Source organism: Vulpes vulpes, chromosome 8, assembly GCF_048418805.1.
Source record: "Vulpes vulpes isolate BD-2025 chromosome 8, VulVul3, whole genome shotgun sequence".
In the NCBI taxonomy this organism is placed as follows: Eukaryota; Metazoa; Chordata; class Mammalia; order Carnivora; family Canidae; genus Vulpes; species Vulpes vulpes.
In genome coordinates, this window is record NC_132787.1 from 73651695 (window position 1) to 73675535 (window position 23841).

General features: G+C 44.9%; 1 protein-coding gene across 1 annotated transcript; it reads right to left on the reverse strand.

The window, feature by feature from the left end:
• Window positions 1-2239: 2239 nt before the first annotated feature.
• Window positions 2240-8077, reverse strand: FABP1 (fatty acid binding protein 1). Its single transcript, XM_025994666.2, has 4 exons — window positions 7893-8077; window positions 6192-6364; window positions 4486-4578; window positions 2240-2360 (listed from the first exon to the last, which is right to left on the reverse strand). Exons 1-4 carry the CDS (start codon window positions 7957-7959, stop codon window positions 2310-2312), a joined length of 384 nt encoding a protein of 127 aa, XP_025850451.1. The 5' UTR covers window positions 7960-8077; the 3' UTR covers window positions 2240-2309.
• Between the last annotated feature and the right edge of the window lie 15764 nt (window positions 8078-23841).

A 23841-nucleotide genomic window follows, 5' to 3' on the forward strand; every position in this document is an offset into this window, starting at 1 on the left:
GTAGCAATATGAATTAATCTTTTCTTCCATGGTTTTTGCAACTTGTTTAAGGTCTATACGTCAATATATACTTGTTTATATATAACACCTATTTTTAATATTCCACATTTATTTATTGAGCTCTTTAGTTCATTTGAAATTTATTTTTGTGAATGGTATATTGTAGTGTGCTATAGGATTTTTCCCCCCTGTATCTCCCAACTCTGAGTTCTTACTGAGCTCTGAAACTCTTTCTTTAAGTGTTCCTTAGTTCCCCAAATTATGGTCTCTTTTTTTCCCCCAAAACCTTGTTCCATACCAGAGAAGGAGGGAAAACATATGGCAAATACTATGTATAGTGCAAGGCAGGAAGAATTTCAGCCAATAGACTGGGGCTGATAAAACATCAGAGAGAGAGAGAGAGAGAGAGAGAGAGAAAGAGAGAGAGAAAGAACACTTTCAGCTGTGCAATTTAGGAAGCCTTCTTGAAGGAGGTGGCAGTTAAATTGCTGGGAGAATAAGAGGTTGTTTAGCTTTATTGGAATGTATATTATAGGAAAGCTAGACAGGGTGGGACAGGCTATAATCAAGGAAGGGCCAGCAACCTGCAGTCCATGGGTCAGATCCAGTTGCCACCTGTTTCTATGTGATGTGTGAGCTAAGAATGGTATTCTATGTTTAAATGGTGGGGGAAAAAAAAACAAGAATACTACTTCATGGCATATGCAAATGATATGAAATTCAAATATCAGTGTCCATAAATAAAGTTTTGTCTAAACACAGCAATGCCCATTTGTTGGTGTATCGCCTAAGGCTGTTTTGTGCTAGAAGAGCAGAACTGGGGAATTGTGACAGAGATTGGATGGCCTACAACACTGAAAATATTTACTCTCTGGCTTTTTACAGGAGAAGTTTCCTGACCCCTGATAGACATGAAACGTGGGTTTTGGAGTTTGACTCTTACGTGCTGGCAGTGAACTAGGGAGCATTACTATCATTGCTGTTTTTAAGGAAGATGACTGTCAGTAGAGATTTGTCAGTAAGAGAGAGAGGGCAAGGAGATGCCATAGGGCCTGTGAGACTATCCTAGGAGAGAGTATGAGTAATGGGGTTTCGGCCCCAGAAGTGGAAAGAGAGGAGGTGGGAAATGTGACAGATTCATTCATATTAAGGCATCTTTCTTGAGAGCTTTCTGTGGCCTGGCATAGTTCTGGGAGCTGAAAGACATGGCAACTCTTTGGATATGGGGGACAAGCACCCTATCAGCTTGCTAAGGCTTCCATAACAGAGTACCCTAGACAGGGTGGTTTACATGACAGAAACGTATTATCTCACTATTCTGGAGGCCAGAAGTCTGAGATGAAGGTGAGGCCATGGCCATGCTCCTCCTCTGAAGAGGGTAGGGAAGGATCTGTTCCAGGTTTCTCTCCTAGCTTCTGGCACATCCTTGGCTTGTGGCAGCAGAACTCTAAACTTCACATGACATACTTCCCATCTGGGTGTCTCTGCCTATAAGTGTCTCCCTTTTATAAGGACACCAGCCATATTGGATTAGGGGTCCACCTTACTACAGTATGACCTTATTTTAACTTAACTAATTATATTGGCAGTATCTTTATTCCAAAATAAAGTCCCCATCTGAGGTCCTGGAGATTAGGACTTCATCATGTGAATTTTAGGGGGTGTGCCACTCAATGTGTAGTAGCTACCAGAGCCTGATACAAAGTGCTGTTCAGAGAAATCCTTTTCCCACATTCTGCCTCTGCCCATAGCATGGAGGAAATGTCCACCTGAGCTTCCTTTGTCCACTTCTGGTGCCTCCTGCTAAGCTCCTCCGTCAGCCCTCTACTAGGAAGGTGAATTATTCATTTGGTGGATCAGTGTCTGCTCTTTTTGTTCATGTACCCTAGTAGGTGGAGCCACTGTGACCACACAGGTGGGCATAGCTCCCCTTTGCCTGCCCAGCATTCCTTTTCTCTGTCCCCACAGGGAGCCAGCACACCCTCTTGCTCTAGCTCCTTGCCTGTATGGCTGACCGGAAAAGGTCATTCTAGGGCTGCTGAACAGATCCAGCCACATCTCATGTTTCTCATAGGATCACCTGAATGAGCAGCATAGGGTCTACCTTCAGGGTGAGAATTACCCTTCAGACCTGACCCAGAAGGATAGAATACACAGATCATCAAGATTTACAAAAACATAGGTGATTAATACCCATTGATACCAATAGCACCATCAATGACAAGCCCATTGGGAAGACTTTTTTTAAAACAAAGTTCACTTTATTACATTAATTTTACACAGTAAAAGAATATGAAGTGCAGACTTGTCTAAATTCTCTTGCTGATTCTCTTGAAGACAATGTCACCCAATGTCATGGTCTGAAAGTTAAAAAAAAAAAAAATCACAAAATGTTCATCTGATGTTGAATTGTAAAAGGTAATTAAGGCCACAAACTCATCTCAAATATGCTAGCATAGGAAACAACTCAAAGATTTCTCTGTTTTCTGTAAGATCTGAGGAAGAGTTGGCAATCTTTCCTAAAAATCGCATGCCAGGTCTTTTCACTTCACTTCCTCAGGTGGAAAGTTGTCCTGCCTTTTAGTGAATTCCTTTCTATATTGATGGCTGTTAGAGCAAGACCATCCAAATGAGTCCAGTCCAATCCAATTTCCCAAAGTTTCATTGAGTACCTACTTATGTACCAAACACATGCTGAGGGGCAAGAACACATGTACATAGAAATACGCAGGCACCTAGCCTGGAACATAGTAGGTAGTGCAAAATTTTCCTCCCAAAGAGCTGTGAAGCAAACAAAAGCATTGGATTCATTGGATTCATCCGTTTTTTGAGTTTTTGTTCCTTTCTCCCCCCCCCCCCCCCCCCCCCGCCCCTGCCTCCCACTAGTTCTCTTGAAAAAGTCTGTGGCAATGATGTGGGTTAATGTCATCAGGGTTACAAAGGAGCCCCTTAGCTTAGCTTCAGCAGCAATGGAATGGAATAAAGAGAGCTAGGTTTGAACCCTGGTTCTACAGCTCATTAGCTGGATGACTTTGGACACGTCAACCTATTTATTAAATCCCTCATCCTGCCTCCCTCCCAGCAGAGGGCAAGATTAGGGGAAAATATCAAAAGCATATCAAGGCAGAAATAAAGGCTATCAAAGTACTTTGGCCAGGACTGAGTCCAGGACAAACTCATCTCCCTCCACCCTGCTGGTATCTTCCTGCTGTGCTATGAATGTGCCCTGCAGGGGTGGGAACAGCATGTTTCCTTGTTGACCTTCACACTCTACCTAATTTAGGGATTTTCCCACTTGAATAAGGAGGAGAGTGACAGACTCCTTGGGTAGTGTTCTGCCTTCTGTTACTCCCCAAGCACATCCTGGGAGCAAAGAAGATCCAGAGGAACACAGCTGTAGGAGAAACACTGTACTATTCACCCCAAAATCATGGACATGGCCAACAATCAGGCATCAAGAATGATTACACAACTGGAGTGTGCCACTCTTATAAGCTGCCATAAAATTGCTATGAATATGATTCTCCTTGTCAATGCCTGTGAGCAAGTCCTATGGCTACAACCTTGTGGAGACTGAAAAGGGTGGGTCATGCCGGTAGCTCTGCAGGACCTTGTATCTCCTGCTACCAAGCACCTCTCTTACCCCATCCTATTTGGGTATGAGTGAAGAAAGAGGGATAGCAATGAGGAGAGAAGGAAGAGGGGGAAGTTGAAGTGGTTGACCTTGGCATGGAAAGTGGGGATGGATGAGCAGCCTGAAGAAAATCAGGAGAGGTGGGGAAGTACCAACTGGGGGCCAGTGCCAACACCTGTGGAGTCTTTGGTAAATTAAAAAAAGGTACCCCTTCCGCAAGATACTGTACTTCTATCTGTTGGAAAACTATCCAAATACATCTTGTTAGAACAAGATGGTTGGGGCACCAGGGTGGCTCATTTAGTTGAGTGTCTGGCTCTTGGCTTTGGCTGAGGCCATGATCTCAGGGTTGTGGGATCAAGCCCCACATAGGGCTCCACACTCAGCACAGAGTCTGCTTGGGATTCTCTCCCTCTGTCTCTCTTCCCCCTACTTTCTCACTTGCTTGCTCTCAAAATAAATAAATAAATGGATAATTTAAAAAAAAACCTAGATGGTTAACCAGTATCCACCTCAAGATCGTAATAAATACACATAACATCTACAATGGGAGTGGCTCCCTCTAGGATTATGCAGTGTGCAACTGTGGATGACAGCCCTGTGTGACAGGTCCCACTCAGGGAACCCTTGTTTTGCCTTTCCCTATTTGTTGCTTCAGTTTCCCCACTTAGAAAATTCAGGGTTGTTGGGAGGATAGAGATAATGTATGTAAACTGCTTGGTATATCATGGGTCCTCAGTAAGTGGTAGCAGAAGTTGACCACAGGAAAGGTGGTAGGAGAGCTGCACCTCACCCTTTACCTCTCCCTCCCATCAAGCACTGGGAGCCACAAGCTCAGAGTGCCAACTTACATTGGTGATCACATCGCCATTGAGTTCGGTCACAGACTTGATGCCTTTGAAAGTTGTCACCAGCTTATTGTCACCTTCCATCTGAACCACTGCCTGCAGAAGAGAAGAGATGAGCTGTGAGGAAAAGTCTGGGGAGACAGCAGAACCCTTGCCAGTGACACTGGCTCCCCTGACTGGGTCCTGGTTTACAACAGCCAAGCCACTCACATCCCCCGGTCTCATGGCTATAAAGATGGGAGGTGCATTTAAAAGCTAAAGACAATGTCAGGGCTTCTTTTATCAAATTTTTAATGTATGGTATGTGAACTAGAAATGAGCATAGAATACCTAAGCGGTCTCAAATACAGGCACTAAGATAAAATTGGTAAAATCTCCAAACTGGGAGATGGAGGTAGAAGCAAAATTCTAAATATTGGCCAGTTGGAAGAACATCTATTTAGCTTTGATGTATTTTCCTTCCAGCACATTTTTATTCTCTATTGTGGTCTCTTTCTCAAGCTTTATGCATCCAGGAAGAGACAACAGAAACCCAGCAGGAAACAGAAGACCCTGGCCAAGGTTAACAATGTGCCTCCAAGATGCACAATTGGAGAAGGTCGGTGGTAAAACCCATGATGGGCTGCCCCTTACTATGGGCATAACAAGAGAATTTCCCACCTAAAATTTATCACAGATTTCCTGACCTGTAATGTTATATCTGGAGAAACAGAAATAAGAAGCTGTCATAAAAGATAAAAAGAGGGCAGCCCCAGTGGCGCAGTGGTTTGGTGCCACCTGCAGCCTGGGGTGTGATCCTGGAGACCCAGGATCGAGTCCCACATCGGGCTCCCTGCATGGAGCCTGCTTCTCCCTCTGCCTGTGTCTCTGCCTCTCTCTCTCTCTCTCTCTCTCTCTCTCTCTCTCTGTGTCTATGAATAAATAAATAAAATCTTAAAAAAAAGAAAGAGAGAGATAAAAAGACCAACATGCTGAGGCCAAAGCACAAAGTTGTTTGGAGGGGGAGGGATGAAGATGGCTGCTCTTGGCTTTGGCTGTGCTAGGTGTGTGGAGTTTCCCAGGGAGGAAGAGAAGTCTCTAGGGAGAGGTATCCCACTGCCTGGATCTTTCTGCCATCACCTTCTGGCCATTCCCACAGTGCACACCCACCTCTCATTGCACACACCCTGAGCCACAGCCCAGCAGAGTGATGCCACCCGGCCCATTGCCTTCAGTCAGGGAAGAGGGGCTATGCCCATTGTACAGATGAGGCAACTGAGGCCAGGGGCTCAGTGACCTCTGAAGGCTTGGCCTGAGGACCTGCCTGGGGCCTTGGTATTCTGCTATTCTTGATGTTGCCAGCAGCTACAGGCTCAGCAAAGCAAGTTTACTTTGGGCTCAAGGATGATGTCACAGCTCTGTTTAGGGTTTTTCACAGACTCCTGCTTGTCCACTGGTGGGCCTGAGAGAACCTGCGCCTGGTCCCCCCACATCCTCCACACGAGAAAGCCCAGGTTCCTGGGGCCAGAGAACCCAGGCAGTCATAGGAAAACTGGAAGGGCCTCCCAAGAGCTTCTTCCCTAGAGCTGTCTTGGTCTCTGGCTCCCATCCCAGAAGTGGAGTCACAGACAAGGTATCTGTGGTGGGAACTGTGAGGAGAGAGTCTGGTAGGATGAAGCCCTGGGGCCAGGCTCCAGAAGCAGAGGGTGGCATAAGGGAGCAGCTCCTACCTTGACCTTCTCTCCAGTCATGGTCTCCAACTCACACTCTTCTCCCAAGGTGAACTCATTCTGGATCACTTTGGAACCAGTGGTGATGGTGAGCTTGAAATGCTTCCCATTCTGCACGATTTCTGACACCCCCTTGAGGTCCTTCCCCTTCTGGATGAGTTCATCAGGCAGACCTGGTGAAAACCATTTGAGGTTCAGAGATGAGCAGAGGTGGGAGCTGCAAGGCAGTGGTCACAGAGAAACTTTGTGGTGTGGAGTCAAACGGGGAGGTGCTGTGTATCCCCAGAAGCCAGAGGCAGGTACCGAGTCCCGTGAACAACATGGGCTTTGACCTCTGAGAGGAAAGGTCAATGAGAAGTCACGCATGTGCCCTAAAGAACCTTTCCTCTAGTGAGCGCCCTGGTTCTCGCTTGCTCTGCTATCTCATGCCAGACTTTATTCTGAGTGTCAGTGTTTCATTCCACACCCAGAGTGACCACACAGTTTGAGGTCCAGCCATGCCTGGACAACACGGGCCAGCCAGAACTGTGCCCCGCAAGTCTCCAGCTACCCATTCGTGCCTCGACCTCTGCTGTCAAGGCTCTTGAGGAAGGTGCAGTGGGAGTCCCTTGCCCTGGGACAGAACTTTACACATTTCAAGGCACCTCTACCCTGTTGAAGTGAAGTCTACACACGTTGGCAGTGGGGGTAGAGGGTCCTATGGCCCAGGTAAGGGATTTGAAACAGAGATGGTGTGACACCCTATAGAAGAGCCTAGCTCTCTGCTAGCCCTGAAGGTCCTCTTCTCTCTGCCTTTGCTGTCTTCCCCACACTTTTCCCTTTTGTCACCCTTCTGTGTCACATCGCCCCTTTCTTCATAGGGTTCCCTCTACCTGGAGTATGCTCCCCTTTACCAGTCCCCTGGGGGACACTTGTTCATCTGCCAAGGCCCAGCCAAGGTTCACCTTTGCCACCACCAAGCCTTCTATCCATGCCTTTCCATGAGCACCTCATCCTCTGCACATGATTCTGGGGGGTGCAGAGGATTAAAATGGGGTCTCTGGAACCAGCATCCAGTCCACTTCATATCCCAATGCAAATGCTTCCTACCTGCGTGACTTTGGTTAGGATTACTTAATTTTTCTAGGCTTCAGTTGTCTTGACTGTGAAATGGGGAAAAAATTAGTATTCAACTCAGAGATTTTTGGTGAGGACTCAATGGGATATTCCATATTAAGAGCTTACTTAGCACAGTGCCTGGTAGTGAGTCAGTGCTCAGTACATGTTAGGGGATACTTTATTGTATTTGTCTCTTCTCTTTTTCTCTCTCTAAACTGTGACTTGGAAATGTGGCTCATTGTTATCTGTCTCCCTGGTATCCATCCAGCACAGTACTCAGCATGTAGTTGGCCTTGAATCAACATTTGTCAGAAAAATGAATGAGTGAGTGAGTGAGTGAGGTATCAGCAGAGATTGCTACAATCCAGATCAGACTCTAGTTCAGTGCTCTTTCCACTTGCCTATGGAGTGACCTTGTCCAGTGACCAATAGCATAAGCTGCAAATGACTGCGAAAGTCATATCCATAACGTAGCCTCTGGGCTGTGCAAAGCCTGAAACTTTCCTTCTATCCTAGCATCGAGACTCTGGTTAGCCACCGCCAGTAGGGCCAGACTCTCACCTGCCAGGACAACCCAGCCTTGGTGTCCACCCCAGTACTCACCGACTGCCTTCATGAAGGCCTCAAAGTTTTCTTGGCTCTGCAGTTGGTACTTGCCGGAGAAGTTCATGGTGGCAACACAGCTCCCTCCACAGTGGACCTGTAGCTCTGCTGGCTGGGCTGCCCAGTGTGAGCTGATTTAAAGGGGGCTCCTTCCGCTTTGAATGTTGGCCATAGGTCAGCAGCTGCCGACTCCTTTATGGCCAGGTTCAAACATTAACTGCTAAGAGCAATGGTCAGCAATAAAAAAACAGGATGGGCACAGCGGAGGTTTGCTCTAATTCAGCAAACATTAATGGATGTCAATCAAGTGCAAAGCCTTAAGTCCCTGCAGCCTATAATATGCCAATCCTCCACGAGATGTGCCTGTGCATGTGTGTATGCATACATATCTGTACACACATCTGTATGTGCCTGTGTGGTAGACAGGTATGCATATATACATATGTGTGTGCATATATATGTGTGTATACTTAGATTTAGACACACAGAAAAATACCAAAGAATCCCTTTCAACTCAAAACTCTACCATATTTTCATAACCTTATGATCTCTTCCATCTTCATCATGACACAAACTTTATTTTTACAAAGCTTCATAAGCTCCTAGAGCTATTTTGTATTCTGGGAATCCTCTTGATAGTTACAAGCTCTGCACTGTCCACTTCAGTCTCCAGTGAAAAGTGTTAAGCAAAGTGCCACATACTGAAGGGCAGGTGGGAACAATGGAAACTTGATGTGTGGAAATTGAGCTAAATTTTATTTGGCAGAGAATGGGAGGGAGAGAGAAGGCAGGTAGCACCTGCTGGGCTGACTGAACATGTCAGGGGGCCTCTGCCCCATGTTTGCTTTCTCACTACACCCTCCACCCTTCCCTCACCCTTCACCCATTCACCTCCTCTATAAATCCTCTGTGCTCAGAGATTTATGTTCCCAATCCTACTGGGATTATTTCTCTATGTATTCTTTTTCATTTCTTCCTTTGTATTTCCAATCCCTGGCACCTAGTAGGTATCCATGATAGGTCAGTAAATAAAAACCATCAAAAGATAATGAGGCCACAGATCTTCTTGTTAAAAGGAAAATAAGATATATGGAGAATTAGGTTGGCACATCCCCTCACATCACTGAATCATTGGGGCCGGGCAGCTAGGATCAGAGTGTGTGTGTGTGTGTGTGTGTACGCATGTGTGTGCATGTGTGTGTCTAACCAGGCACAGATGAGGCCCCAGTGTGAGAGGACGTGAATAGGGCTGGCAACATGTGACCTTGGGCCCAAGAGCCAGCTACTCTCTTCCCATCCCTATCCATTCTTTCTCCTTCCTCTGCATTCCTGTTCCACCATTCCAGCCTGCACCAGGGGAGATGGTAGCCAGAGCTTTCTGTTTCCTGGAGGTACTCTGTCCTGCCAGGGGACCCTGTCTGTTCTCACTTGCAGCACAATCAGCAGGATGACTACACACTTAGCTACCAACTGTCTGGACTACGGGAGCATCTGATCTGGAAGCCCGGCAGGCCTCAGGTTCTTGTTGTATAGGAGTCATTGACATTGTAGGAAGACAAGCCTGAAGGGCACAGTGCTAACATAAGCGTATCAGCCCACTAGAGGCATGCTCTGGCATCTCCAATCCCCTCACAGTCCTCTCCCAAACTTCCAGAATTTGGACATGTTGATCCAATAAAGCACCTGAGAAGTCCTCCCATCCACCCATGTGCTCAATGTCAAAGCCCTCCTCTGACATCCTCATCAGGTGGTGTTAGCATATGCCCTGCCATGGAGGGATAACTCCCTTCTGAGTCTTATGCCCAGAGGGCACTGGTTGATGGCAGTCATGCAGATCCTAGCACCAGTAAACCTCTCCCTCCAGTGCAGAGGGGTGCTCCACTTTGCCCTCTCTGCTCGGGCCTCCTCTGAGTGCCTGGGAACAATGTGCTTTCCAGGCTGCATGTCAGGATGATCCCTGGAGAATGCTAAGCAGGCTTGTAAGCCCAGAACTCACAGCCATTTTTAGGCACCACCAATGCCCTAGCGCCCAGCTGGAGGTGGCAGAGTGGCTCAAAGGATAACAGTCATGTCTTGTTCTGAATCTTGACTATGGACCTTTTAATGTATCTCATAGTATTGCAGGTACCCATAAGATCCAAATCTCTTCCAAATGGGACAATGATTTTTTTTAAGATTATTTATTTGTTTGTTTATTTGAGAGAGAGAAGGGGCAGAGGAAAGAATTCTAAGCACACTCCCAAGCGGAGGTCAAAGCCTGATATAGGGCTCAACCTCATGACCGAAGATCATGACCTGAGCCAGAGTCAGATGCTCAACTGACTGAGCCATCCAGGGATTCCAGGGGCAATGACTTTTTATTTTATATATGTATATGTAAGGAAGTGAAAACTTCATTATCTTAAAAATTGGCAATGGAATTCTCTTGGAAAGGAAACTGTGTGTATGTGTAAATGGCTAGAGAAGCTGCTTGGGAGAGAAAATGAGTGAAACCCAAGGTCTATGATGAGCAAGGGTTGTGGAACCCTTGGTGGAAAGGGCTGGCAACATGTGACCTTGGGCCCAAGAGCCAGCTCCTCTCTTCCCGTCCCTGGTAGAAAAGGCCTGCTGGGCTGTGCAGGATGCCGGGGAGGACTTTTTCTCCCACCTGGATGTCAGGGAAAGGAAAGAGAGCAGTAGAGCAGGCAGGAAGAAGGGGAATCAGCGAGTGGGTGTGAGGTGATGGTGCACGAAGGCACCCCCGCTGGCGGTAAGGCATGAAAGGCTTCCAGGAAACCTCATGTTGAATTTGAAGCTACTCATTTGCCGTAGTGAATCCCCATCCATCTTTCTTTAATTCCCTCTCCAACCACCTCAAATGCTTCAGTAAAAGGTAATTCATAAATCAATACATGTGCAAATGGAAAATGATGAAGGGCTGAGTTTCATTTATGGGTTGATGTCACAGAGATGAGACAGTACACCTCAAACAGTATAGATCTTCTCGACTTACAAAGGATTTTTGTGCCAATAAACCCATTGTTAGCTGAAAATATCATGAGTCAAATATACATCTACTATACCTAACCTACTGAACATCATAGCTTAGCCTAGCCTAGCTTACGTGTACTCGGGACACTTATTTTAGCCTACATTTGGGCAAAATCATCTAAAGCAAAGCCTATTATATAATATGTATTGACTATCTCATGTAATTTATTGACTACTGTACTGAAAGTGAAAAACAGAAAGTTTGCATGGGTACAGAATGTGTATTGATTGTTTGCTCTTGTGATCATGTGGCTGATGGAGCCAAGGCTTGCAGTGGCTGTCCAGCATTGCAAGAGGTGATTGTACTGCATATCACTAGCCTGGGAAAAAAATCAAAATTCACAAAGTATGGGTTCTACTGAATGAGTACCACTTTCACACCATCATAAACTCAAAAATCCTAAATTGAACATAAGTCAGGGACTTAGTGGGACACAGGATGTTTATGGGAGAACAGTCCCCCTAAGGATCTCTAAAAATCTTAGTGAGGACTCTGGAAGAATTCAAGCGAATTTTACCCAAATCCTAGACTGCCATGTGATCCGAGATGGTATCTGAGTGCTGTTGGCTAGTATCCACAGGCTGATACTAGTGTGTGTCTGTCTAATGACCACAATGGCCGAGTGCTGGATTAAATTCAAGTCATATCTAAGACCACACCCACTCCACCTCACCCACCACCTATCCAAAGAACTTTTCAAACACTTATCAGGGAATAAATCAGTAGAAACTTGAGTATGGGAGCTCTTAAAACCAATGAAGTAATCAGTAAGGAAATGCCCACAATGAGGCCATTAACCCCCCTCCTTGTGGCCATTAAGTGCATCTACTGGCCGTGGTGCCCTGGATACACCATGCTTTCTCATGCAGCCACTGCCTGCACAGAATCTCTTCTCAGATAAAGCGGTACCTGGGTCCACATCCAGATACTCTTTCCCTGGCCACGGATGTCACATGACACACCCATAAGGGCTATTCTCTGGGCTCTGAGGTGGAGAGTGGGAAGAAAGGTCATGAATTTTTCTCCTTAGGCCAAGTTAACACCCATCCCAGAGCCCTTGCAGGAAGACTCGGGTGAAAACACCTTTTCTGATGCCTGAGGAAGAGCAAGTCTGAGAGCTGACTCCCTCCAGACCCTTCTCCTTGGCCCAGCACAACTTGCCTACCCAGTCCAGGCAGTACTTGGGCATGATTCACTTGGGCTGGTCAATAGGCTGGCACAGTGCTGAAGACTGCCAGCTCTCACAGCAAATGGTTAGCCTGACAGACATGATGCAAGGATTTCCTGTCTCTGCAGAACCCCAGGTGGGGCCTTCTTGGGCAACCTGCAATGACCTCCTTTGGGCCAGATGTGTGTGTGTGTGTGTGTGTGTGTGTGTGTGTGTGAGTCTTAAGGCCAAGGAGGTTTGTGGCTGTTTCAAAATTTAACACTTGCAAGTAGTTTTCCATAAAATTAGAAGAGGGTAATGACATCTCCTGCCCACAAGCTAAGCAAACACAAGAAGAGATAAGCTTAATTGCAATGACAAAGTTCAAGTGGCTTTCAAGAAAAAAAAAAAAAAAAAAAAAAGACTCTCCCTTCATGGGAAGAGTTATCAATTCCCAAACTGTAATGCCTCCCCAGTTCCCACTAGACATCCCCTCTCCTTGTGCTCCCTACTCAGATGAGCAGTATGGAGGTGGGGAAGAAGAGGTGCCATGCCTCTTGGTGACCAGAATATGACTGGCATCCATTTGAGGTCAGGCACCTCTACAGTTGTATCTGATCCCAGGGTGTCTGCAGTGCCATCTTGCCCATGTCCTGGGTACCTCCCAGAGGTACCCTGAGCTGCCCATATTTCTGCTAGAGAAAAGACTGTAGCGAGGGAGGACTTTGCTTTTGGCCCAGATTTCTCTACCTGCCCTGTGATCCTGAACAAATCACTCAGCCTTACTGAGCCTCCACTTCTTTACCTGTTAAATGATTGTGGCATCCTCTTGCCTATGAATGCACTGTGTGAAGCTCCTATCAGAGGGGATCAGAGGACTTTACATTGGCTTTTGCCAGGTGTCCCAGAAATATCTCTAGACCAGGACCAATTTTTATGTTTATCTCTTGGCCTGGGGACAAGCTTCTTCCCATCTCCTTTGGGCTGCTGGGTAGTGTCTTCTATCCCCGATACACTAAGATACACTGGCCTATCAGGCATCTCACTTCCCCCTTTGTGTTTTCTATAGTTCCTGAGGCCTAATCTCCTGCTCCTGAGGGCATGGAAATCCATACTCCTGGCCACCTGGACCTATTTCCAGGTCTGGAGATCAGCCCAGGCACCCCAGCCTAATCTCAATGCTTACTGCTCCTTCTATTCCCTCTGTGCTCCTGGAACCTGTGGGGGTTTCTTTCTTTTCTCCTTGTGACCTCAGCTATATACCTGAAAAACTGTTAAGGTTCAACCTGCGCATTTTAGCCATGCTGAGGGAAGAGCTTGCATTAGCTTGCATTAGTTGACCGTGTTGTAGGTCCTAAAAGTCTTGTGTTCTTATTATGTGCCATTTTAAATACTTTTGGTGGAATTTCAGGATGTACAATCTTCAACAAAAAACTTTATTTTTTTTTTAAGATTTTACTTATTTATTCATGAGAGACACAGTGAGAAAGAGATGCAGAGACACAGGCAGAGGGAGAAGCAGGCTCCATGCAGGGAGCCCGACATGGGACTCCATCCTGGGTCTCCAGGACCAGGCCCTGGGCTGAAGGCGGCACTAAACCGCTGAGCCACCTGGGCTGCCCAACAAAAAACTTTAAAAAACATTCTTAAGCTTTGCTTTTCATGTGCTTAGTCAATGTCTTTGATCATTGAATTTCCTTAAAGAACCTCCTCTAAACAACTATCCAATACCTAGAATGGAATCTGCCTTTAAATCACCGAATATCTGGGGCTCCTGAATGGCTCAGTTGGTTAAGTGTCTGCCTTTGGCTCAGGTCATAATCCCAGGGTCCTGGGATTAAGCCCCGCATTAAACCCTGCATTGAGCCCCCCCACATTGAGCCTCTACATTGAGCCCCCAACCCACACCAACAGGCTCCTTGCTCAGCAGGGAGTCTGCTTCTCTCTCTCCCTCTGCCTGCCACTCCTCCTGCTTGTTCTTTCTCTGTCAAATAAATAAATCAAATTTTTAAAAATCAAAATAAAGCCATCCAGTATCCTTGGCATTTTTCGAAGTCTGCCAGCTTGAAGAACCCAATGGGGGGCAAAAGTGAAAATATGATAAACAGTGTGGGTGGTGATTTGCACTGTAAAAAGAATCATGCTGCACAGATTGCCCTGAAAAGTCTACTCAACAAAATGTCCTTTTACAAATAACTTTCTTGTAGAAAGTAAGGCCTTCCTATAAGTTATTTTAAGGACCCCTGTGAGTTCTCCTTTACTGTGACACAGCAGAGTGGAAAATCCTGTGGATAACGTGGCAGGCAGTGGGGATGATTTGCAGGCTGATGCAATCAAGAAAGAACTCAAAACTTATCTGTAAGGCTGGTTTATAAGGCTCCTATTTTGGCTGCAAAGCTAATAGTGCTTGCCTGTCCTGTATCCCTGTGTCCGTGTGTCCCTTGCCCTCTGAGGGTTGAAAGCTAGCCCAGTTGGCCTCAAAGTCAGTCTGACACTTCAAAGAGAACTCTCTTCCAAGCAATCTTGGCCAATCTGTCACCCCCACCTTACAACCCTGCATTCTTTAGAGCTATGACTCATCAGCTCTTCAGAGCCAGAATGGCCACTCCACTGACATCCCTCAAGGCTCAGCTCCACATTCCATCTCCATACAACCCCCCTGAGATCTCTGCTTTCTCTGCTCTCCTAGACTAATGTCCCTGGTGGTAATTTCTATTCTGTTCTATTAATTTCATTAATTCCATTATATTAATAGTGATAAAGCAACAGCTTCTATTAACTGAACACTTCATAGGTGCTTTTTCTGTACTATCTTATCACATTCTCAAAACAATATTATAAGGTATTATTATTCCTATTTTCAGATGAGAAAACTAAGGTATGAAAAGTTTACTAACATTTCCATTTTTGCAAATAGGAAGTTGCCAAATAGGAGAATGAACCCAGTCTGTTGGACTCCAAAGTTTATGTTTTTTGACCTTTATTATTTCCTATTATAATTTTTTAAGACTTTATTTATTTGAGAGAGAGAGCATAAGAGAGACAGAGAGAGAACGAGAGAACATGAGCAATGGGGAAGGGTAGAGAGAGAAGCAGACTCAACCCCAGAACCCTGGAATCATGACCTGAGGTGAAGGCAGACACTTAACTGACCGAGCCACCCAGGCTCCCCATATATTCTAAAAATTCTTCTAAACCAGTTTAGCATTGCACTTTTCATGGAGTACGTGTCTAGAAAATGTTAATAGGACAATAGTCCAGATGCTGTTGACCTCTTGAGTCATTCATGGTTGGCTTACTGTTGGCTCAGAAATGTCCTCTTACTCTAGACCAAATAACCTGACAGTCCACATGCATGAAGAGAGAACTCAAAGAAATAGAAGATCCTGAGGTAGCTGCTGAGCCCTTGTGTTCAGTAGAGGTGCAGTGCAAAGCATATTTCACTAAATTCTAATTCTTTAAAGTTAGGATCTGCAATTCTTCCTGTATTCAATTTACTGGGATATCCCATATGTGTCACCTGGGAAGCACACACCTTGTGCTCCATGGTGATCATGCACGTCATTCTGTACCCTCCTCCAAGGTAGCCTTTTCCCACCTTCTATCCCAACAAAGCCACAGGCATCAGATGATTTATCTACATCTCTAGTATTCACTCAACAAACATGCTCTGACTGTGTGAAATTTGTGGAATGGGGGGTTTTGAATCTGCAAAGGAACTCACTGTACTGTAGGGAGCATGATGAGAGCTAAAGCTCACTTTAACCAGGATGAAGTTTGAATAAAACTTCAAAATGTAGGGAATAATTGAATTAAGAGTATGAAAGAATTTTCTGCTCAGGGAAGGAGAGAAGATGCTTTCATGAATAGAGAACAAAGCATGCAAAGCCATGGAAAAAAGCCTGTTGTGAACAAAGCATGAGGTTCTGGGAGGAAGAATAGAGAGGAGGAGGGGAGAGTTTCTGTAGGGGACCTAGGGATGGAAGCCAGAAAGGGAGGCTGCAGCTAGATGGTAAAGGGGAAGCTGCATTGTATCCCCAGATGACAGCGTATAATAATACCCAGAATGGGGGTATGTCTCAGCACAGCATGTGATTTTAGATGGTACCTGGATGAACACTTTTATATTAATATATTAATATCAATAGTTACTTGTTGAATCTAATACATATTAGAAAAATATACACCAACTTATGACATCCTAGATGTTTTTTTTTTTTAAGATTTATTTATTTATTTTATCAGAGAGAGAGAGAGAGAGGCAGAGACACAGGAGGAGGAAGAAGCAGGCTCCATGCCAGGAGCCTGACATGGGACTCGATCCTAGGACTCGATCCCTGGACTCCAGGATCGTGGCCTGGGCCAAAGGCAGGCGCTAAACCGCAGAGCCACCCAGGGATCCCCGACATCCTAGATGTTATTGCTTAGGACAAAGGTTAGTTGTTATTTTAGGAGTAACTTAGAGAAAAATAGTACATAACTAATAGGGCAGGAGTCTAGGACAGAAACAGAAATTGCCTTGGGCATTTCAGATGAGGAAATTTAATATAGGGGATTGGTCACTGAGCTGTTGGAAGAGCTGGACCAGCAAAAAGAAGGGGATTTGAGGCTATTAATGCCCCTAGGCTGGGTTCCAGGGGTCTACACTTGCTTCTACAGTGTTGGAGGTTGCTGGTGCCTTCAGTTCTGGATGCAGTAAAGCGGTGCTACCTTGCCTTAGGCTTGAACCCCCGAGAGGGGCCACCCCTAGGCAGGCTGCTGGAATCTAGAGTCACTGCACTCCTGTTGGCATACCAACAACCACTCGAATTTCCAGCAACAGTGGCTACAAAGATCATCTCCTTCTTCTGACTTCTACTCTCCTGGCTGCTTGGCTGATCGGCAGGCCCGACGTCCTAACAGGAAGCAGCTGGCAAAGGAGTTCAGAAAATGTAATTGGTAGACTCCAAGTCCCTAAAATACAGAGCGAGTGGTAAGTGAGGGCAAGGGGCTACAGACACAGGCAAAAAACTGGCACAAGGACCCCTGAAGATATGACAAAAAGAAAGAGTGAAGCTGATATGCTAGTGACAGCATTTTGGATATTGCCATACTGGGTGATGGACGGTCAACAAAAGTTTTAAGCAGAAGAGAGGTGTGATTGTGGTTTTGGAAGATTACTCTGGAGGCAGCAGGAAAGCCTGGCTGGATACTGAGAGACCTGGGAGGTGGATAAATGGGTTAGGGAACTCTTGCAAAAATTCTGGGAAGAGACAAGGAGGACCTGATCTTGGGAGGAGTCAGGCTGGTATGAATTGGAGTGCTGTTATGCAACTGTAACTAAGAGCATTTGGGGGTCCACTGTAGGCACATGGGTGGGTGGAGAGAGGAGCTATAGACACTCACAATGGCATGGCTGCAGACCCAGCACGTCCTGCCCCCACGTCCTTGCTGTTACAGCTAATACGACCTGAACACTCACTGTTACCAGGCACACTTATGTGAATTATCTGTTGTGCAACACGTTAAAATCCATTTTAGGGATGAACACTCTGAGACATAGAGAATTTAGGGAACTTAAGCACTTCACAGGTGAGAAGCAGAGGAAAAAGGATTCAAACCATGGAGTCTGGCTCACAGCCTAGACCCTAGACCCATCAACACAAGATGAGGAGTCTGACTCTATCGTATTTCTCAGGTGCATCCTGATTCACAGGGACCCACCTACACTCACCAACTTCATAGGAAACTTGAATAGAAATCAGGGCAGAAGGATCTATCTATTAATATTAAAACTGTTCTGATCTTCTCCTTCTTAATACTGGATCTGGGAGTGAGTCCACTCAGGAGGAACCATGTTAAATCTTTCATTGGGATGTTTCCCATAAATGTTCTCTAAACATTTGGGACTGCCTCACAATAAATGGTACCTCACCAAATTCTCTGCAGTTTTTGAGGCTACCAAGGTCTCCAAGAGTGGTAGGTTTCAAGACATAAGCCTGAGGGAGCAGCCCGGGTGGCTCAGTGGTTTAGCACTGCCTTCAGCCCAGGCCCTGATCCTGGAGACCAGGGATCAAGTCCCATGTCAGGCTCCCTGCATGGAGCCTGCTTCTCCCTCTGCCTCTTTCTTTGTGTGTCTCTCATGAATAAACAAATAAAATCTTAAAAAAAAAAAAAATAAGCCTGAGGTATTCTACAGCATTGTCAACAAGCATGGAGACACCCAACACTCCATTTGGTCTGAGGGTAAAGGGAAAAATCTTGGGGCTTCCTGAATTTTTGTCTCTTCTCTTATACCTCAAACTCTAGTTGAATTATTAAATTTTAAATTTTGTGGAGATTTGATTAAGAAGTAAAATTCTCACAAATCACATAAACAAAAAATTTTCACCTGCTTACTTTTAGTCTATTGATCTATGGCTGGGAGGATTTTGATTTTTAGGAAATGATAATCATAATATTAACTCAGGAGCACAATGATACAACTGGAGGGTTTAGGTTTGTAATGGCATTTCTATTTCTTTTCTTTTGTTTGTTACTTGTAACTTTCTTGAGAGTGGGGACTGTTGTTCTTATGGGTATCTTTAGAGCTTAGCAAAGTCCCCAAGAGTAGAAAGCTCTCAGGACCTGCTTGTGGGATGGTCAAGAGTAACAGATGAGAATAAAATAAATGCGGGGCACCTGGGTGGCTCAGTCAGTTGGGTGTCCAGCTCTTTGTTTCAGCTCAGGTTATGATCTCAAGGTTGTGAGATCAAGCCCCATGTCAAGCCCCACATCAGGTTCTGCACTCATTGCAGAATCTGCCTGAGATTCTTTCTCCCTTTCTCTCTGCCCCTCCCCCTAATGGGGAAATAAATAGATAGATAGATAGATAGATAGATAGATAGATAGATAGAATCTTGTTGAGAAAGGAATAAAACCAATTTCACAAACTTTGTCTGTAAGTGACAACTCTTCTGGCATTTGCCTCCTGGCAGGATCTTCAATTCCACAGGGAACAAATGCCTTACAGAGAGTGGAGATGTAATTAGAGATCTATGCGAAAGGGTATCAGGTCTGCTGAAGCAATATCCTTATAAATATTTCTTTTTTTTTTAAAGATTCTATTTATTTATTCATGAGAGACAGATAGAGGCAGAGACACAGGCAGAGGGAGAAGTAGGCTCCCTCTGGGGAGCCTGATATGGGACTTGATCCCAGGACTGTGGGATCATGCCCTGAATCAAAGGCAGACTGCTCAACCACTGAGCCACCCAGGCATCCCCTTGTAAACATTTCATTGAAACGCTAAAGCCCACCACCCTTGGAAAATAGCATGGGGAAGTTACTGGATTCCATGATGTGGGCAGAGCTCATGACATGCACACTGGCCATTGGGAGGAGGGAATCACCCCATCTGCTGACAGGTGTGTGTGTGTGTCAGGGATAGGTACATTTTTAGTCACATGTCCAGCTCTGGCCCAAGTTTCTCCTTTGACCAAAGCTCTTGACAATTTGGTTAAATTTCAACTAAACATTATTTGACTAAACGACCCCCTTTGTAACTCAGAGCCCTGGAGTCTGTCAGCTTTCTTTGGCTGTCTTTGCTGAAAATAGCTCTAATAGGAGTTGTTTTCCAAGGTCAGGGCAATGTTTTCCAAGGAAACCCTGGTGTCTTGAGAAAAGGCAGCATTGGCCATGATAAGTGGGATTCAAACCTTTATTAGAAAGGTGTGTGGGCCTGAATGGGACCAGTCAGATGTCTCAAATCATTTACTTGACTCCTTTTCTAAATAGACCCAAGTGGACAAACTCTAGACCCTGGTTTTGATTGATATTTTTCATCATAGTTAGGGAATTGATTCATAGAGAATTCAAATCACCAAAGATTAGAATAAAATGCCAAACCATAATCTGCACAACACAACTCAGCAGGACTTGTGCATTCCCAAGCACCCATTCCCAGGCACAATGCATACTACTACTCCCACTTCATCCAGAGAAAACCGAGATCTAGAGATAGAAAGTGTGATGCTACACAGCTAGGAAACAGCAGAGAAGGCAGCCCTTCTGGGAGCCAGGCTATAAGTATCTCCTCTACACTGAAGACTCCTCTCTTCACATTTTCATTCTAAATGCAAAACAACTTTGTATTTAATGAAGTATGCATACAGAATTTGGAAATTTCTCTTTTAGTTCATCACCAGCAATTTTAGCCACAAGACCAGTGACCCAGAGAAATCAGTGCCTGGCACATTGCAGGTGCTAAAGAACTATTGAGTGAGTGAGTGAGTGAGTGAATGAATGAACAAATGAAGTGTTATTGCTGTTTCAGAAGCCCCCCTGCTGCAGCAGCAACACTCCACAGCCTTCCCTATAAGCTTGGCTTAGGCCCAGGCTGAGCCCAGGCAGGAGCTGCCCAGGGAGGGGCAGATTCCGTGGCTCTCAGGGCCTGGTCTACCCAAGTCACTACTGCTTCTCAACCACTGAAGCTCACTTGGCTGGTGCTCTCAGAGCTGTGCTGAGTGCCAGGCCCCTGCCCACTCCCTGCACTGGGCCTCTATGGCACCAAGTGGCTTTCAATCTTGTGGCACACAAGCAACACACTCTGCCCTACCCAATTTGGGCAGTGTAAGCCATTTCTTCCTCTCACCCTCAGGGTGCATATCAGGACCAAGTGATGGGTGCCACATAATCATAGAAAGAAGCTTGAATCCATGTTATAAGAGAAAAGGGGAAAAAAACAAGGAAACTTCTGCACTTCATGAGTAAAGTGTGGCCCTTGACTCTGCTGATAAGGTTGAATGTGTTGCTGGAAGCCTGTTTGAGCACCCTGGAATCTCCCCAAGGTGCACCCTTTACTACCTTTTCCACACCCTTTGGAAACCCCCCACCTGTCCTGCAAGTTAACAATCATCCAGCCTCTCCATTCAAATCTCCATCAGAGATCACTGCATCCCAGCTTAAGGAGACCACTCTGGCCCTCAAAGGAATATAACAAGATGGCCTCGAATTGTACCTTGAACCATTCACAGACTCAGACTGCAACCTGTACAATTTATTGCTGCGAATTTTCTTCAGGGATCCTTGAGGAAGGCACCTGCTTCTTACTTCCACCTCTGCTCCCAATCTTTAATGGACATGAGAAATAGGCAGTGCCACCAGTTGAAAAGAGTGTAGGATTTGTAGTCAGGTATCACAGATTCTTGGCTACACCGTCCTGCAGGTGCATCCATCAGCTTCTCTGATCATAATTTTCCCATTTGTAGAATAAGAAGCAAATTACTTATTCACTCATTCAACAAATATTTATCAAGCATTTACCTCGTGCTAGGACTTTGCTCAACCAAGATATTAACAAGTTGTGGCCATTGTCCATGAGAAGTTGCCGGAACTTTGATCCTCCCAGGAGCACTGGTTGGCTGTACCTTGCCTTTGCTGAGAGGATTAATAGAGATTATTCATGTAGATATCTTCATAAAGGACAAGCGTGAAGGATCCTGGGAGCTGGAAGCACCTCCTTAATACCTGGGATGCTATGAAGGAGTTGAAGGTATAGGAATAGGGAGCTGGGGATTAAGCCACTCACTCAACCTTCCTGAAGTCTCTTACCTCTATGTTAAAATATGGAGCTAAATATACTATAGAGATCTGACTGTCTAGACTCTGCTTTTGTGGATAATTGTAAGAGGCCAAAAACATTAAGAGATTGACCCAAAATTCCAGTGCTCTTGTATGGGAGTTGGTATTCAAACCTTACGCGCTTGACTCCAGGTCAGAAATGTTTCCCTACACCGTGTTTAGTAATGTAGTCCACACTATTGATTGTTTCCTAACACCTTCTTTGCTAATGAAACTTAAACCATGTTCAGATGGTACTTTACTTTCTCTTTCTTGGAGCTCTGTGCATTTCTGGTAAATCAAGAACTTTCTATACCTATGTCTGTATCTGTATCAATCTACAGAGAATTTTCATCCTTATAATATTGAGTCATCCTATCAAATGCACATCCTCTTAAATTCTTTAATAGAGTTTAAAAATTTTTTAATTTCCCCATGGAGGTATCCAATGTTTTATAAAGTCAATTCCTAGATGCTTTGTGATTTTTGCTGATATTGGAGATGTGATTATATTTTTGAATTGATTATTGCTGGTATACCTAAATGTTTTTGTTTTTGTTGTTGACAGAAATCTGGCAACCTTGTTGAACTATCATATACCAAGAGATTAATTTTTTAACAGCTCTATCGAAGTGTAGTTGATATACAATAAACTGCACATATTTAAAATGTACAATTTGATAAGTCTGACATATGTATGAACCCCTAAAACCATCACTACAATCAAGACAAAGAAGGATTTGTCACAGTCCAGGGTTTCCTCATGGTCTGCTGTGATTCTTCCCCTCACTCCTTGCCATCCAACTGCCTGCATTCCTAAACAACCACTGATCTGTTTTCTGTCACTGGGTTAGTTTGAATTTTCTAGAGTTTTGTATAAATGCAATCATGCCATTTATATTCTTTTTTTGTCTGACATTTCATTTAGTATAATCATGTCATACTATAAATAACAGAAAACCAAAACCAAAGACAAAGAAGGCATAATCTCAGAATAAATTGACAATCTTATTCTGCTATGTTACATAACCTGTTATTGTGTAATATGGACTATTGAGGCTAGGAACAAGCAGAGGAGGACAGTAGGCAGATATGGGACATAGGTATCTTGAGCGAGTCTCACATCCTTCTACATACAGCGAGTCTCACATCCTTCCACATACAGCCTCTCTTCCAGGCTGAGAGGATGATGAACAATGGTCAGGAGTTCTGTGCAAGCACACATGTCCCTGTGGGTGGCTCACAACTGTAGTGACCCTTAGTTTCCTCTTCCTATCTAAACCTTGGCCCTGTGACCATTGACCAGCCACGTGCCACAGATTCAATTAATCTCATTGAGATTAGGGAAGCATCAGGAGCCAATGGCTCCTTTGATTATGCCTGAAATGGTCTGAACTCAGCACTCAATCTAGAGGCCTTCAATGGCACTAGATAATAGGCAGAACTGTACCCTGGCTTGTCTGGATGAAAGGTCTTGTCAGGCATGACAAAGGTGACTCAAGACCTTTGGGCCTCATATCTGCACAGGTTGTCCTACCCCTTCTCAGTGCATCTGAGCCCACGAACTGGACGAAGAATGAGTGTCATGACCATTATCAAAATTGTTTTTTATCTAGAAAGACCATTTTTTTTCTAGGATCTGAAAGAGAAGTGTAGGGCTGGGGCCACTTCCCCAAGCTGATTTATCTTTCTTAGAGTCAATTTTTTATTAAATGCAATTCTTCTGAGACATTCTACTATCTTATAACCCTGGATCTCCTTGGTCCCTCATCATTCCCAAGAGACTTAGCTGCTGGTGTCTTGGTCAAGGTAGGGGAGATTTCTATCTGCTAAATTAGTGACCCTTCAATCCCATGACTCTTCAATCCCATGAAATGCAGTGTGAAGTGCTCATTCAATGCATGAGACCACCCATGGGTTAGGACTAAAGTTGCTGTCTGGGTGGGAGTCCTGCCCTCTCTACCCAGCCAGCCTACCAATAGTCTCCAGAATCTAGATCAGCTTGAACATCAGAGCTGAAGGGGACATGTCCTTGAAGAATGCTCCTTCCAAAAGATTGTAACCAAAAATCTAAGGGACTTCTAATGGGCTAGGAACACCCTGAATTGTCTGCAAAGTATACTGTATTTTTCTGATAACACTTTCATTAGATTCTCAACCTTCACCTCTCAAAAAGTTGAAGAAGCTTTCAT